Source organism: Epinephelus lanceolatus, chromosome 11 (genome assembly GCF_041903045.1).
Source record: "Epinephelus lanceolatus isolate andai-2023 chromosome 11, ASM4190304v1, whole genome shotgun sequence".
NCBI lineage: Eukaryota > Metazoa > Chordata > Actinopteri > Perciformes > Serranidae > Epinephelus > Epinephelus lanceolatus.
In genome coordinates, this window is record NC_135744.1 from 21,852,205 (window position 1) to 21,866,322 (window position 14,118).

Consider the following 14,118-nt stretch of genomic DNA (forward strand, 5'->3'; position numbering starts at 1 on the left):
TCCAACAGTGCTCCAAATTTACGAATGGTCCAGTTTGTGCCAGCACTCCAGCACTTGAAATTAGTATTTCTAAATGCAGCACTCGCATCATCTTACTCCATTGTCTAAAACAACCCAACAGAACTTACTAGCTAGTGCCAGAGATATTGGATAAAGCGAGATACCCCACTCAGCTCACTTCCTGATTCAGTGACGTCAGCACCACGCCCCCGTAGGAGACTTGCGGCAGCTCTGAATGTATTGTCGTCAATGAGGAAAATGAACGTGATCACAATTTATGGTCAATTCTTTCGCCCTGTAGTCACTAAAATAAATATTGGGTTCGTTTTCCACAAGCCACACATCTTACCAACATTCTGACACTAAAGCTGCATTTTTCATCCGCACAGATCAAGAGAAAATTAACTTTGTTTGAGCCCTGTCCGTCTCAGAAAACAAGTTCTCATGAGATCTTGTGATCTTGATAAACAGGCGGTAAAATCACAGTTAGCTTACAAACAGTTATTTACCGCTAGTAATAAATAAAAAATGCAAAAGCTTTGTGCAGCAATAGGCTGCAGTAATAGGAAGAATGTATTTTCATTCCACCTGCTTCTCGATCCGCATACACAGACATCCACAGAGCCTCTGTTCAACATGGTGGTGGGGAGAGGGGGGGTTGAGGGAGAACAGGCTCTGATTGGAGGGAGAGCTAACCACGTCCATTTAGGAGACAGGAAGAGTAACTGTTTTCTTAACACTGGATAAGCCTTCAGTGGGGTATCTCGCTTTATCCAATATCTCTGCTAGTGCTAGCTAATGTCTATGGAGAACTGTTTTGCCTCCAGCTAAGCCTCGCCCACCAAAAACGTCATCACTAAAGTTATTACAGTTCATCCTGAGGGGGGAATGAATATCTGAAATAAATTTAATCTCAGTGTTCTTGAGATATTTCACTCAAAACCACAAATTTGAACCTCATGGTGGCACCTGTGGAAAAGTCAGGAGATCGCTACAGTATGTGGGGTTCATCATCTGGGAGCCATGATCTGTACAAACTTACATGGCAACCCATTCAATAGTTGTTGAGATATTTTAGTATGGACTTAAGTTGTAGATTGATTGGCAGAGCGACATTGCTGTCCCTCGAACAATGCCCCGAGCACAACTAAAAATGGAAACATAGTTGAGGTTAAACAGAAAAACTGGAGATTGGAGTCATGATAAAGTTAAAGCCTCATCCTCACAGTTAAATATAGTCAGCGCGGTACTGCTCTGCACCACTCATGCTTTTTATTTGCAGTAGTTATTGCCAGGCAGTGAGTTAGTTTTAACCTCTCTCACTGATCGATGTGCCCCGGGTGCTCAATCACACAGCTGTGAATCCTAAACCAGCTCTTATGTAATGATGTGGAGAGCAGATCTGGGTGGGGCGATCATCTGAATCATCAATTGCAACTGGCCGTTTGTATTGACGGCAATGTCACCGCTCAATACTTTCCAAATAGACACTCCTGCCTTCATTCAGAGTGCTGGTGAGCTTCAGCCTATCGCAGTGTGTGTTTTTATTGAGCCCACCGAAGCTTTCAGCACACTCACAGGAAAAAATCACAACAACAAACACTCCTGGGAATGATTATTTCCTCATGTTTTTTAATGAAAAGAGCCAGTTCCAGTGTGTTTACTAGAAATTAACATGGAGAACAACTTCACAATCCAGCCATCAGGTTTTGTACTGCACACTTTAGGATGCTATTATGGTAACATTATCATATTCAGCTATAACCAACAAAAAGAGAAGACAAGACAGCAATTAAATCACTTGATGGGAAAGCATCAGTCATGTCACCAACACAGGAACCAGATTAATCAGAGCTGCAGCTGCTGCTAATCAGACATGTAAGAAATGGAAGAGAAAGTACATGTGTGAGCTGAGTTTGTTACTCAGGCAGAGAGCACCTCCTCAAACCTCTTCATGCAGCTAGTGTGGCTATGTATTGCACAACTGTTCTGCCTGGCTGGGAGTTTGACGTCATGCCAGCAAAGTATAGCCACACATTTAAACCGATGATCGATTTCCACACACGGCACTTTTCTCGCCATCTACATCCGACTCCTCAAACTTCCAAACGTAATTCTTCTGTCATGGATGCATGGAAAGCCGGTGTGTATTTGAGATAATAATCTTGACACTGGCTGAAGACTGCTAAAGATTCTCTGAAGCATATTTCAGTATAACTCCATTTGACATTTTGCATATTGCTTTGTGCTACAACATGATATATAGATGCATGTTTTTGGGGCTTTTATGTTTCAAATCAACTCTAGATTCTTAAAGTTTATACTGTCCAAAGCCCATGTACGCTAAGAATATATTTTGCTGTATAAGGAGGCAAATTATAACTAGGTCCAAACATATTTTATAACCTCAAAAGCAAACATAAAAAATACAAAAGGCCCCTAATTCATCTTTCCCTAGCCTATGAATGTTGGTTTATAACTTTGTCTTTATTACTGACATTGTAATAGGCATTGTTGTTGTTCAGTATTAATTTCGTCAACCAATTCTATTTCAAAGTACTTGACATCACATTGTAACATGAGATCAACTACATATACTGGATATAAATGCTGCTGAATTTCAACAAAATATCTTTTTACCATTTACACCACAGAATTACTGTCAAAAAAAAAACTGAGCTAAAATCAGCTGAAGTCATGCAACTGAAACATTTGCAGGTTGTGAGTGCGTGTTAAAATGTGCAGATTTGTATCACAGTAATGCTTGTATGTGGCGTTAAATTCTCATGATAGAAAAAAAAGGTGTGTGCAGCCATGCTAGTGGGCTTCAGCACAGTGGTGCTTTGAGTTAAATGTCAGCATCCTCACATGCCCTCTCTCGACTTCACCTTTCCACAGACTGTATAGGTCATAGCTGCTGCTGGGGGATTGTGAGCTCCACACTAGAGACAGTTGGTGAGAGTCTGCCTGCACATACATAGTGACAGAGCTAACGGTTAGCATTACTCGGCCAGTAACGGTTAGTAACGGGTTTAACGACAGAGTCAAGCTGTTTTGGTGTTTGTGTGAGTTTGGCGGGACCATTTAACGGTTCAGTGTTTGATGTTAGATGCTGCTGCGGTGTAGGCTTGTGCTTAATCTATATAAACAAGTTATACATATATATGCAGAATCTGTAGGAGACAGGACAAAATTTTGGTATCGAAAGATTTCTGGTTTCAGTTTTTAGTCCATTTGTAGTGAGAGTAGTATTGACCAATCACATCTGAACGGCATGTAAAGAGTCTGTGTGGAGAGGCAGAACGCTTTGGCTGAAATACAATCTCATAACCCATCGACTATCATATGACGACGAGTTAGCTTTATATTAGCTTTAAAAAACAATTCTACGCATTTATATGCAGATATCTGTTTATAGAGATTGGCCAAAATGACTTGAGCACAGAAGAGGAAGTCCTGGTCCAGATATCTGTTGGCTACACCAGATAAGTCCGAAATATTTGCCCTTGCCCTCAGAGGCTTATCATCTTCAGACGATAGCCGATGAGTCGTGGGATTGACTCGTGCTAACTGGGCAGATGTTGAACTGACTGTTCAACTCCAGAGATGGCAGCAAAGGAAAGGTTGCCCCTCCAGCGGGGAGTCACTGTGGTCCAGGATCAGGCCCCCAGCACAATAAGGATCTTGACTGGTGAAGTTGTGCTAACACCTGATATTGGGTTATTTCAGTCAATGCCTTCAAGAAATTAAGTACTGATACCCAGCCCCAGTGACAATGCTAGCATGGTATATATTTAACATCTTGGTTTAATGTGTTAGCATGCTAACATTTGCAAATTAGCACTAAACCAAAGTAGAGCTGAGGCTCAGAGGAATTACTTTTGCAGGTATTTGCTTCGTCACCAGGTATACAATAAACAAAGCTCTAAACCTGAAGATGGTGCTACATACAAAAATGTCTGTCTCTCATGGCAATCCATCCAATAGCTGTTTTGCTTTATTAGTAAAAAAATAAAATCAGTCAACCCCATGGTGACATGTTGTCAGGGGGTCACAAAGACATCCATGAATGTATAAAGAGAACTGGATACAGCTTTAGAGGCAACTTTCCAGGTCTAAAATTAGCCAGATTTTCCGCATTGTTGGACCAACTTAGTCTCACTCCGAAGTTGTTGAAATCCATCGCTTGGTCAGTGACTTCCGGCATCACACATCGACAAAAAAAGGACGTCCTTTTACGCCAGCAAGATACACAGACAGTCGCCGTAATTGTTTAATGGCGGCATCAGGGGGAAACGCGGCGGCACAAAAACAAAAGTTAAGGCAGTGGAAGACCAAGTAGAGCAGGTGGGAGTGGTGATGGATGGGTCCAACAACGACCAACCTTTACCCGGGAGGCCAATGTTCGCTTTCCTTAAGATTCTAAAGCCAAACCCTGTTCTTTTTTCCTAAACCCAACCATGTGTTTGCTGTTGAAGGAAAAAAAAGTCAATTGGCGGTGTTGTACCAATGTATTGGGTTTATTTTAAAAGGGACTGTATGCACATTAAATTTTGAAAACAGACAACGCATGTAACGGCAGAACTTGACACAGCGTCCATCAACAACCAATGCACCCAGAGTACCTTGCACGTCGTATCTCAACGTGGAAAGTATATGACCAAACATTGATATGTAACAAGGTCGAAGTTTGATAATGTTTTTGCTGGACCCGTAGTGCAGGTGAATGAGAGACTTTAGCCAGTGGAGCAGCTTACTTTTGATTTAGCACTCTGCTAATGAGTTTGTGCGGATTGTGACGCTCACAAATATCACTATATAAGTCGATTAGAAGTCATTTTGGGCCCAGTGTTATCACATGACAGACAGTTTGGCCATTACCTCAAACTGGCTTTAAAGCCTGGTGCTTGGGTTTGAAGCCATCTCTCTCAATGCCTGTGCAAGATTTCATGGCAATGCATCCAATAATTTTTGAGATATTTCAGTCAGGATCAAAGTGGTGGCCCACTAGCATGGCCAGAAAATAATAAGAACTGTTTTAAAATCTGTGTTCAATCTTGTGTTTGATGTTTTTTGTCGTAAAGCAAATCTGCACATGTCAACAACGCACTGTACATAGCAACATTATACACAGCAACATGTGATACAAATATGCATCTTGTCATAATTTCAGTCACAGGACTTGACAGTTTTTAAGTCATTTGATCCTTGTATTTCTCAGATAAATGCTAATAGAGGACAGAATCTAGAGTTTATCAAATATACATACATTTTCAAATGCTCCTATACAAGGACATTTCTTCTTATATACTGTAACTCAAGTCAATCATAAAACTTAGACAAAATTGCTGACAAAATCAACACTGGTGCAGAAAAAGCAACCTCACAGTTTTATTGAACCACAGTGAGCAATGAGATGGGCTTTTTCACCGCTACATTTTACGCTCTCTTTTCTTTCTATCATGCTTGTAAAGGAAGACCAACAGGAAGAGCTACAGATCCTACGGTTGTGCACACACAGTCACTCTGAGATTAATACACTGCACTGAGGGCAGCACAATAATAAAGCCTGGATTCAATTGGAACAATGTAAGCAGGGCCTCCGTATTCGAGCCCACTTTGTAACCGTCACCATTAGCGATATTTGCATCGGCTAAATGTGACGTACAAAAGAAAAGTCTTTGTGATATAGCAGCATTGTTATTAGTCACAGTGCACCTCAAAGAATTATGAAGAGTATAGGTAAAAACATTGTCTAAATACAATGGACCAGATACTACAATATGAAAATATTACATTTGCTTAAGAGAAACAATCCATCATGAAAAGGAAGAGCATCACAGGTTAGATAACATGAGTTTCTGGGTCTCTGGAGGAGGCGGGCGGTGGGGTGAAACAGCACAGCATTACTATGATAGTCATACCTGAAGAGTTCTTACCCCCGTTAGGAAGGAAGGAGGTGATCTGCTTTTTTTCTTGAATCGTCTCATCATCATCATCATCAATATCCTTGAATTCAATATTTGGTACAGGAAATAACACAATGTTTAAAAATGAGCAATAAAGTACAAACAGGAATAATTATGTTCCCACAAATAACCAATGCACGGATATACAATGTTCTCAAAACCTTATCATACACACTGTAACAACTTTCCTCTTTTCATGTGCAAAACACAAACAGAAGGATTTTTTTTACACACACTGACACTCACAGAGACACTGGCCCTTCAGTTTATATGAATTAAAGAGAAAAATGTTTCCTTCGATGTGTCTCTCGAGTACAAACGTCTGAGGTCAGCACTGACTCAACTGCACAGCAAATCCATACAGCCTGGAGTTAAAGAAATTGCTTCGACAGCCATTTTGCATATAAAGTCTATATAAAAAAATCAAGGAGCAGTAGCATCAGGCCCTCTTCAAAGGTTAATAATACACCTACTGGGAGCTGAGCTGGAGAGACCAAAGAAGTGAACAGCATGTTTGGCTGAAGTCTCTCCAGCTGAAATAAAGGCGAGAGGTAAAAACAGGAATGCGGCATGTTGACCCACGTTTACTTGGGTCTGATAACAGTGAAATACTGCAACGCAAAGCACCGCTCAAGATCCTTAGGTCCCCGTGTCCACCAAAGCGTTTTTTGTTCTTTCCCAACTGAAAACGCCAGGCAGTCCTTGAGAAGAACGCCAGGCTGGGAGCACTTGAGAACACTTTGAAGGTGCAACATTATTTAGCTTGGACATTTTGGCTGCTACTGGTTGCTATCCATCCGTTCATCCATTTTTATCTGCTTATCCGGGGCCGGGTCAGGGGGGCAGCAGGCTGAGCAAGGTACTCAAGACCTCCTATCAGTTGGATGTGCCCCTCACCCTATCTCTACGTGATTTATACTTCTGCGTCAAATTTACGCTGTACCTACACCGTAGCCTGACATGCACCTACCTTAGAAATGTAACTACATGTCGCAGCGACCAGACCTCCTGTCTATTTTTGTAAGCTGAAACCATTTCCCTCAGTGGAAACGAAATTTTTATTTACTTTATTTTCACAGATAAGAAACAATAAATTGTGAAGACAGTAAAGCCTCCACAAAAATAGCATTTTAAGTCCTGTGTGTGATTTATCCTGGCTTCATATGAGTAGAGGAAATCACTAGGCTAATTTATACAATGTAAAATGCCATAGGCTCTGTTATATTTGTTTGGAATATGTCTTCAGTATAAATATATAAGACAGTTGTTTTGTCGGTGAGCCTTGTGAGTTGTAATGGAGCCGAATTTTGTAACGTTACCTTTGTTAAATGTTTCTGTTGACCCTGGCTTCATATGAGAAGAGGAAAAGATGGCTAGCTGCTAGGCTAATTTATACAGTGTAAAATGCCATAGACTTGTGCTAAAAACATTAGCATGTTGTATTTGTGGGGAAAATGTGTCCAGATAAAGACAAGTGCTTTGTCTGTGAATGCTGCAAGTTATAGTGAAGCTGATTTGTGTACTTGTGTTTGCAATTGTCTCTATTAAGCCATGTTTAATGTGTGTTTAATGTGTGTTTTGTGTGAGTTTTGATTCAACTAAACGTTACAGCTCTGCATAAAGCTGACGCACAAGTATAAATCAGAGCTGGGCTTTGAGTCACCCTACCGAGGATACGCATTTTGGTGGCTTGTATCTGTTATCTGATTCTTTTGGTCACAACCCAAGGCTCATGACCATAGGTAAGGGTTGGGACATAGCGTACACACGTGGAATTCCCATTGAAAAGAATTTTAAAAATAACGCTGGCCTCAGGAAAAAAACGCTTCAGTGAACAGGGGCCCTTAACTGTCACTGCAGAGTTGGAAGATGGCATTCTGTCCGAACGGCCCTTCATATAAAACAAAGACTCATGTAAAAAACTGTAAATACACAGTTACAGTAACTCGGATGAAGAAGTTTGACTGTAGAAAAATATATCGCCTATATCAAAGTCACTTAAATAAATCCAACAAGCAAAATTCAAGATCATTTTACAAAGTCATATTCATAATGACAACAAGGGGGGACCAGATTACACAAGGCTAAACCGAAGGCATTTTGGTTGTATAAACTTGGGACAGGGCTTTTTGTTAAAATCTGGAAAAGGGGCAACTTGGTTAAAATACTACAAGAATAAGAAAAAAATACTAACACAGCTTGTGAATTTGTAACTCGAATGTAAAAGCTTGTTTTCAGTCACCTTATACTTGAATTTTCATTTGCTTGGGTTGTTATGGACACAGAAGCTCTACCCTTGTCAGGTGAGCTTTAATCAATAATAGATGGGTGCCAAATCTCTGGGCTATCCCATTGTCTCCCTGTCAGACTGCACAACCATTTATTTCCTCTGTCTAAGAGAAGAAAACACATAAATAAAATATTAAGAGCACAAACGTGCCCTCTCCCTACACCTGAATCGTTCCTTACAAGTATGTCATATTTGACACTGTTTAACAATTAATGCCAGCAAAAATGTCTTTGCAAATGCTTTAGTCATGAATTACTGCATGCTATCAAAAAATGTATATGGCATCAGTTTAGAAAATGTGCAAAAATAATTCTCATCCCCAGCTAGCAGATACGAAAACATCAGTTCTCCACCAATCACTGATTCTCCCTATGGAGTGAATGAACTGATATAATACGGAGGTTTAACAGGAAGAGCAATGCTTTGAAAAGCTGGATAATTGCAGTGTGCATCACATTTCTCACGGATGGCACATTATAATTGATTCATCAGCCAGTTTTGTAGCTGCTTTATAATAAGAAGATACTTCCCATATTTCTTGTCCTCCTATGTTAAGTGATGATTTGTTTTAACCTCCAACCAGAAGATTGACTGAGCACATTGGCTGCACAGGACCTATAACTGTAATTGAATGTGAATAGAATAGGCCTCGACCTTAACATTGGAAGAGTTCACAGTGAATCAACCTTCTCCGATCAAACCAAAGCCTTCATAATAATAATAAAAATAATGCATAGTCATGAGGGACACAGTTAAGAAGTTCAGTAAGGACAGTAAGGCAAACGAACAGTTAGGGAGTAACAACAGACATCAACAAATCAGCTACCAGGCATCACCACCTCTAAAAAACAGTCTTTCAGCTCCTCCACAAAGGTATTAAAATAACAAAATGTAAAGATTTGGCTTCAAAGGAGCTGTATATGACATTCAGAGCATTCATATAGCAGCTATGTAAAAATATAGTGTCACACTCCCTCTTTGTGTGTTGAAATCTGAGCTTCTCTGTTCATTGTCCTGGTAGACAGTCCCCAGTTTGTGCACAGCATTGCCAACTCTTCACTAATGAAAGTAGCTAGCACCAGTTCCAAAAGTCGCTAAAAGTTGCCAGATGACGTCAAATGCTTATTTGCATTTTGGTGTCTGCAATAATCTAAAATTCAGTGGAAAGGGCTTTTTGTCAAAGGAACCAGGGCAACGCTAACTTCTGTGGCAGCCTCCAAAAAAACGTCATCCCTACGGCACTCTATTAAAACTTTGCTGAATTATATTCAGTGGCATGACAGTAATGGTACTTATACTGTAGTGCACCATTTTCTTGCTCTTGCCCGCTTGATTGGCAAGCGGGCAAGAACGTCAGTGTGACCATAGAAACTTACTACAACTGAACTACCCTGGTGAGTGGCGTCTCTTCAACTCCTGCCTTATGTGGGATTTATACTTCAGCTTTATCCACACCTACTGCTGTGGACTGCGATTACTCTGAGCACCATGGGAATGAATTACAATATATTTCTCTCTTTTCTCCTGATGGCCAGAATAAGTTGCTAATTGTCTCTAGTCAATGTTTAGCAATAAAATTGCTAAAAAAAAGTCACTAATTCTATGGTCAGTTGGCAGAACTGTTAGTGCTTGTGAGTCCCTGTGTGTGTATCCCACTGGCGAGCTAATTGCTGCTGCTCTGCACTGAGCTCGTACAGTGCTTACCGCTAACACCACTCCAACCCATGGCGTCGTCACGGGAGCTTGCACCCACCGTCAGGCTCCCCCCAGGTTAACACCTTTAGCTCTGTCGACACTGTTGCTGTTGTTCGTGCTGTTTGCACTGTTAGCACCGTTTGCTGCTAGCCGCTGGCTTAGCTAACTCTATGTTGAGAACCATGTGCAGACAACCTTAATCAGACTCTGATTTACAGATATGCTTTGAATGTCGCGTACAGCTCCTTTAACAGTGTTCATGATTTAGGAAAAACAGTGTTAGCTGTGAAACCTTATATTTTTCAGTTGGGTCATGGTTGTCCGACCCTTTCTGGTGCTGTGGGAAATAACACTTTATAACATAAAAATTAAAGCTTACTGTGTAGTTTAAAACAGTTCCTTCAGCATAACACATAACAAATAGTTGAGCTCTATGTCTCTGACCAGACAGATAAAGCAGGAGGGTAAATGTTGCCTTTTTAATGTGTCGCCTCCAGTAAATCAAACTACCATGTGCTTTTTGAATTTAGTAAAAGATCTATTCGTGCACCATGACAGGACTGTTTCATGCTAAACACCAAACAAGACCAAGTTTTTTAGGTTATAAAAAATGAATTAAAATATGCATTTATCAAATGAATTAACCACAACATAAATAGTGCACAGTTGGAGAAGGTCTGTTGTTTTAAAGCACATTTTTACAGCAGGAAAAAACCTGCCAACCCACACCTCTAGGTAAATATACTGTAAATCATAGTGTGCATAAAGAAATCTCTGAAAGTACTGTTGAATTGTGGTTTCAGCTCTGCAGTAAATGTGTTTATAATGAGTTTATTTCAGTGTGTTAACCTGCATATTCAGATGTAGCTTTAATTCACACACATTAATACTGTGTTATGTTGTGTATTGTGTAACTCTAACCCTGTGAGTATCTTAGCTCCTATACAGGCCGCTTCACTGAAATAAAACCATTCTTACACATCTCCATGAGCTGTTCATCCCTTAAGTTTCCAAGGTTAATGCTACGTATGTCTCTACTCGGTCCGTGCCTCTCTATTGCAAATAGAAAAAAAACATATACATGATAATATTAACCAGAAACAGTGACTGAGGTCTGTGTGATGAATTCCTCTCACTCTTGTGACAATTCAGTTGCTGATAATGAAACAAATGCATGGGAAGTAAAGTGCATTGTAAGAACCTCTGTGTTGCTACATGTGTTGGGAAACGTCAGAGAGGTGTTGTAGATGAAGCAGGACGTTACCAGTGAACCCTTTCCGTGTTTGCGTACCCATTGTGCATGCATTTATGATTCATGGCGACAAAGTCACTGTGTTTGTCTTTGTGTTTTAGAATGTAAACGATGGGAACAAAAAGGAAGAGGCATCAGAAAAAAAAGAAATGAGATATCTGAGAGTGATGTTAGATCTATACAAAATATTGGCACATTATCTTATAAACAGTATACTGGATGATAATCATGTTGTCTAAGAGTTACTACTTAAACAAACGAAGCATCCAGTCTTTTTGTCTCGTGTTTCACAGTATTAAAAGTGCACTAATTGCCAAACACACTGCCATTTCCCAACTGTAATATTTCTCATCATGTCTCTCTTCTACAATGTGCTGCACCCTTTTCTTTGACGCTCATCAATCTCTCCGTTATCTGCAGGAACCCTACGCGCTCCTGACCCCCTGACCTTTCTCACACCTGCGTCTCCACACCGTTGAGCTTAGGCATCAGGATGCGAGGAGTCACCCCGGAGTTGAGATCCCTCTCGAACTCCAAAAGCTGGCCCATGAAGTTTAGATTCGGGGACACCACTGGGCGACGGCTCCGCACGTATTTGTAGGCATCTGTCATTGTCATGAGGGTGTGCTTCATAAGGTAGGCGATGACAATGGTTGCAGAACGGGACACGCCTGCCTGGCAGTGTACCAACACTCCCTGTCCACTCTGATATGCCTCCTCTGTGGATGAGAATAACAAAACAGATGAGCTCAATTTGCCAAACTAAAGAGGTAAAAGCACCCCAGAATCTAAGCAATGTACTGCTGTTGACGGGAGCTGCAGCAAAATGTATTTTAGCCACCTAAAAGGTGCTTTGGTTTGTTTGTGTTATTTTGTGACTTTGGTGAATCCAAAATACCCTTTACACCACCAAAGTCACACAATAACACAAACTAACTAACCGATGGAGGCAGCAGTAGACAACAACTCCCATGTTCTACTGGTAAATGTACTGTTTTAGTGAAAGGAGTCTGGTGACATAAAATGCGTTTTCACCAAACACTTTCGGTATAGTACAATTGAATGTCAGTTCCTAACCCATACAGACATGTACCTAAACCCAATATTACTCTTAAGGTTGGCAGAGTTTTTACAAGATGTAACAGTCACGTTACTGCTTCAGCTATCTCTCACTGTCTTTCCTCTTTACCGACAATGCAGAGGAACATCAGCAGCTCACTTACTGTCCATTGAACGGGGCTTGCGTGACATCTTTAGGACACAGAAGAACAGGCTGGAGTCTTAAGAACACAGTAGAGGTGTAGCGCTGCTAGAGCGCACCAAAATGATGCTCTGCCACCTTTATTTTTTCTCCAAGTGAGGAAATAGAATTTTTGCAGTTCACATAACGCAGTTGAAATTCAGATTTTTTTTTTATTTAAGTGCTTGAAGATCCAATCAAGACTAAAGCGTATGTCATGTAAGAGAGACAGTAAAAACAAATGGAATGGCCAAAGTTGTCTTATTAACAGTTAAGGTGTGTTGTTCACAACGTAAACTCACGTACTGAGAAAACTGCCTGTTACATACATTGTCTTATTTACCATTTACATACAGTCTCTGTCAAAATAAATGCACTACATCAGTGCAACAACGTGAACTGACGTTTTTTTCCTCCAACGACTAACCCATGTGGTTTAGGAAAAATGAACAGGGTTTGGCTTTATAATCTTAAGGGACATGAACACCGCTCTCCCAGGTGAAAGTCATTGTTTGCTGGACCCATCCACCACCCCTCCTACCCACCCTACCCATACTTTCGCCACCATAACTTTCGTTCTTGTACCACCACATTTCCCTGTGACCAAACCATATTATGCCGACGCTAAAGGACAGCTTTTTTTGTCAGTGTCTGACGCCATAAATCACTACCCAAGTGCCAGATTTTGACGACTTTGGAGTGAGACCGGGTTGGTTGATCACATTGCAGATTTTTTTCTCTTTTGGAGTAGAACTCGTCATGGAAAAAAACTCACAAATAAACAAGATCTGAGGTGGGACTCTCACCAATGAACTCAAAAACCTCCTCAAAGTATTGTCGAAGGTTTTGCTTGCTGTTATCGGTGGCGGGCAGCCTTTTGTAGCGCAGCCCAGAGCTGACGTGGTAGAGGGGCAGGTGTGTGGTCACGTTGACCACGTAGCCGATGTTGAGGCGCAGCAGCAGGTCCAAGTCCTGGGCGTCTCTCTCGTTCCCCAGAAACAGGAAGGGCAGGATGGGACTGACCACGGCGTTCTCCGCATCGGGGGTCATCACGGTCTCATCAGACAGAGAGGCCGGCAAAGAAGAGGAGAGCGGCAGAGAAAGGTGCACTGGGAGAAGACGAGATGGAGACAAAGTGTGTAGAGACATTGTTTGCAGTCAGTGTGGCCACAAAGCAAGAAATTACAAGACTAATAATTTGCATCGGATGACAAACAAACAAACAAAACTTTTAAGTAATTAAATCACCACTGATTCAAAAATGGGTCATTTTGGTCGGAACACTAATTAGCTGTTTCAATTTTAAAAGAGGTCTGGCCATTAGCACTTTGATTATTTTATGACTTAAATGAAACAACTTGCTGAGATCCAAAGAGGCTGGATGTTCCCAAATGTGTGTGCATCCATTAAAAACACAGCAAATTATTTAACACATCAAGGGGAACGAGCTCAGAATCATGACAGCGTATGCCAAACACAGACAGGCCGAACTACTTTAACTTAAAACTAACCAGCAGGGATTATGTTGATGGACATTTGCAGTATATATAAGGAAAAAACTGCTAAATGGCTTCAACCCAACATGACCCAGATTTATGTCAGTGATTGCGGTGGAAAATGAGTTACTGCATAGACATAATGTATATTTTACAACTTGCACTCAGGTGAATTT

At 40.9% G+C, this 14,118-nt stretch overlaps 1 protein-coding gene across 1 annotated transcript in view; it reads right to left on the reverse strand.

Annotated features, from left to right (window-relative positions):
* Window positions 1–1,610: 1,610 nt before the first annotated feature.
* The window catches only part of LOC117261227 (uncharacterized), a 39,664-nt gene continuing 27,156 nt past the window's right edge, over window positions 1,611–14,118 (reverse strand). Inside the window, exons 3-4 of the mRNA XM_033633560.2 lie at window positions 13,253–13,555; window positions 1,611–11,925 (exon numbers count right to left, since the gene is read on the reverse strand). Of these exons, the coding sequence (XP_033489451.2) occupies window positions 11,660–11,925; window positions 13,253–13,555 (569 nt within the window). The 3' untranslated portion in view covers window positions 1,611–11,659. The remainder of the gene's footprint in view (window positions 11,926–13,252; window positions 13,556–14,118) is intronic.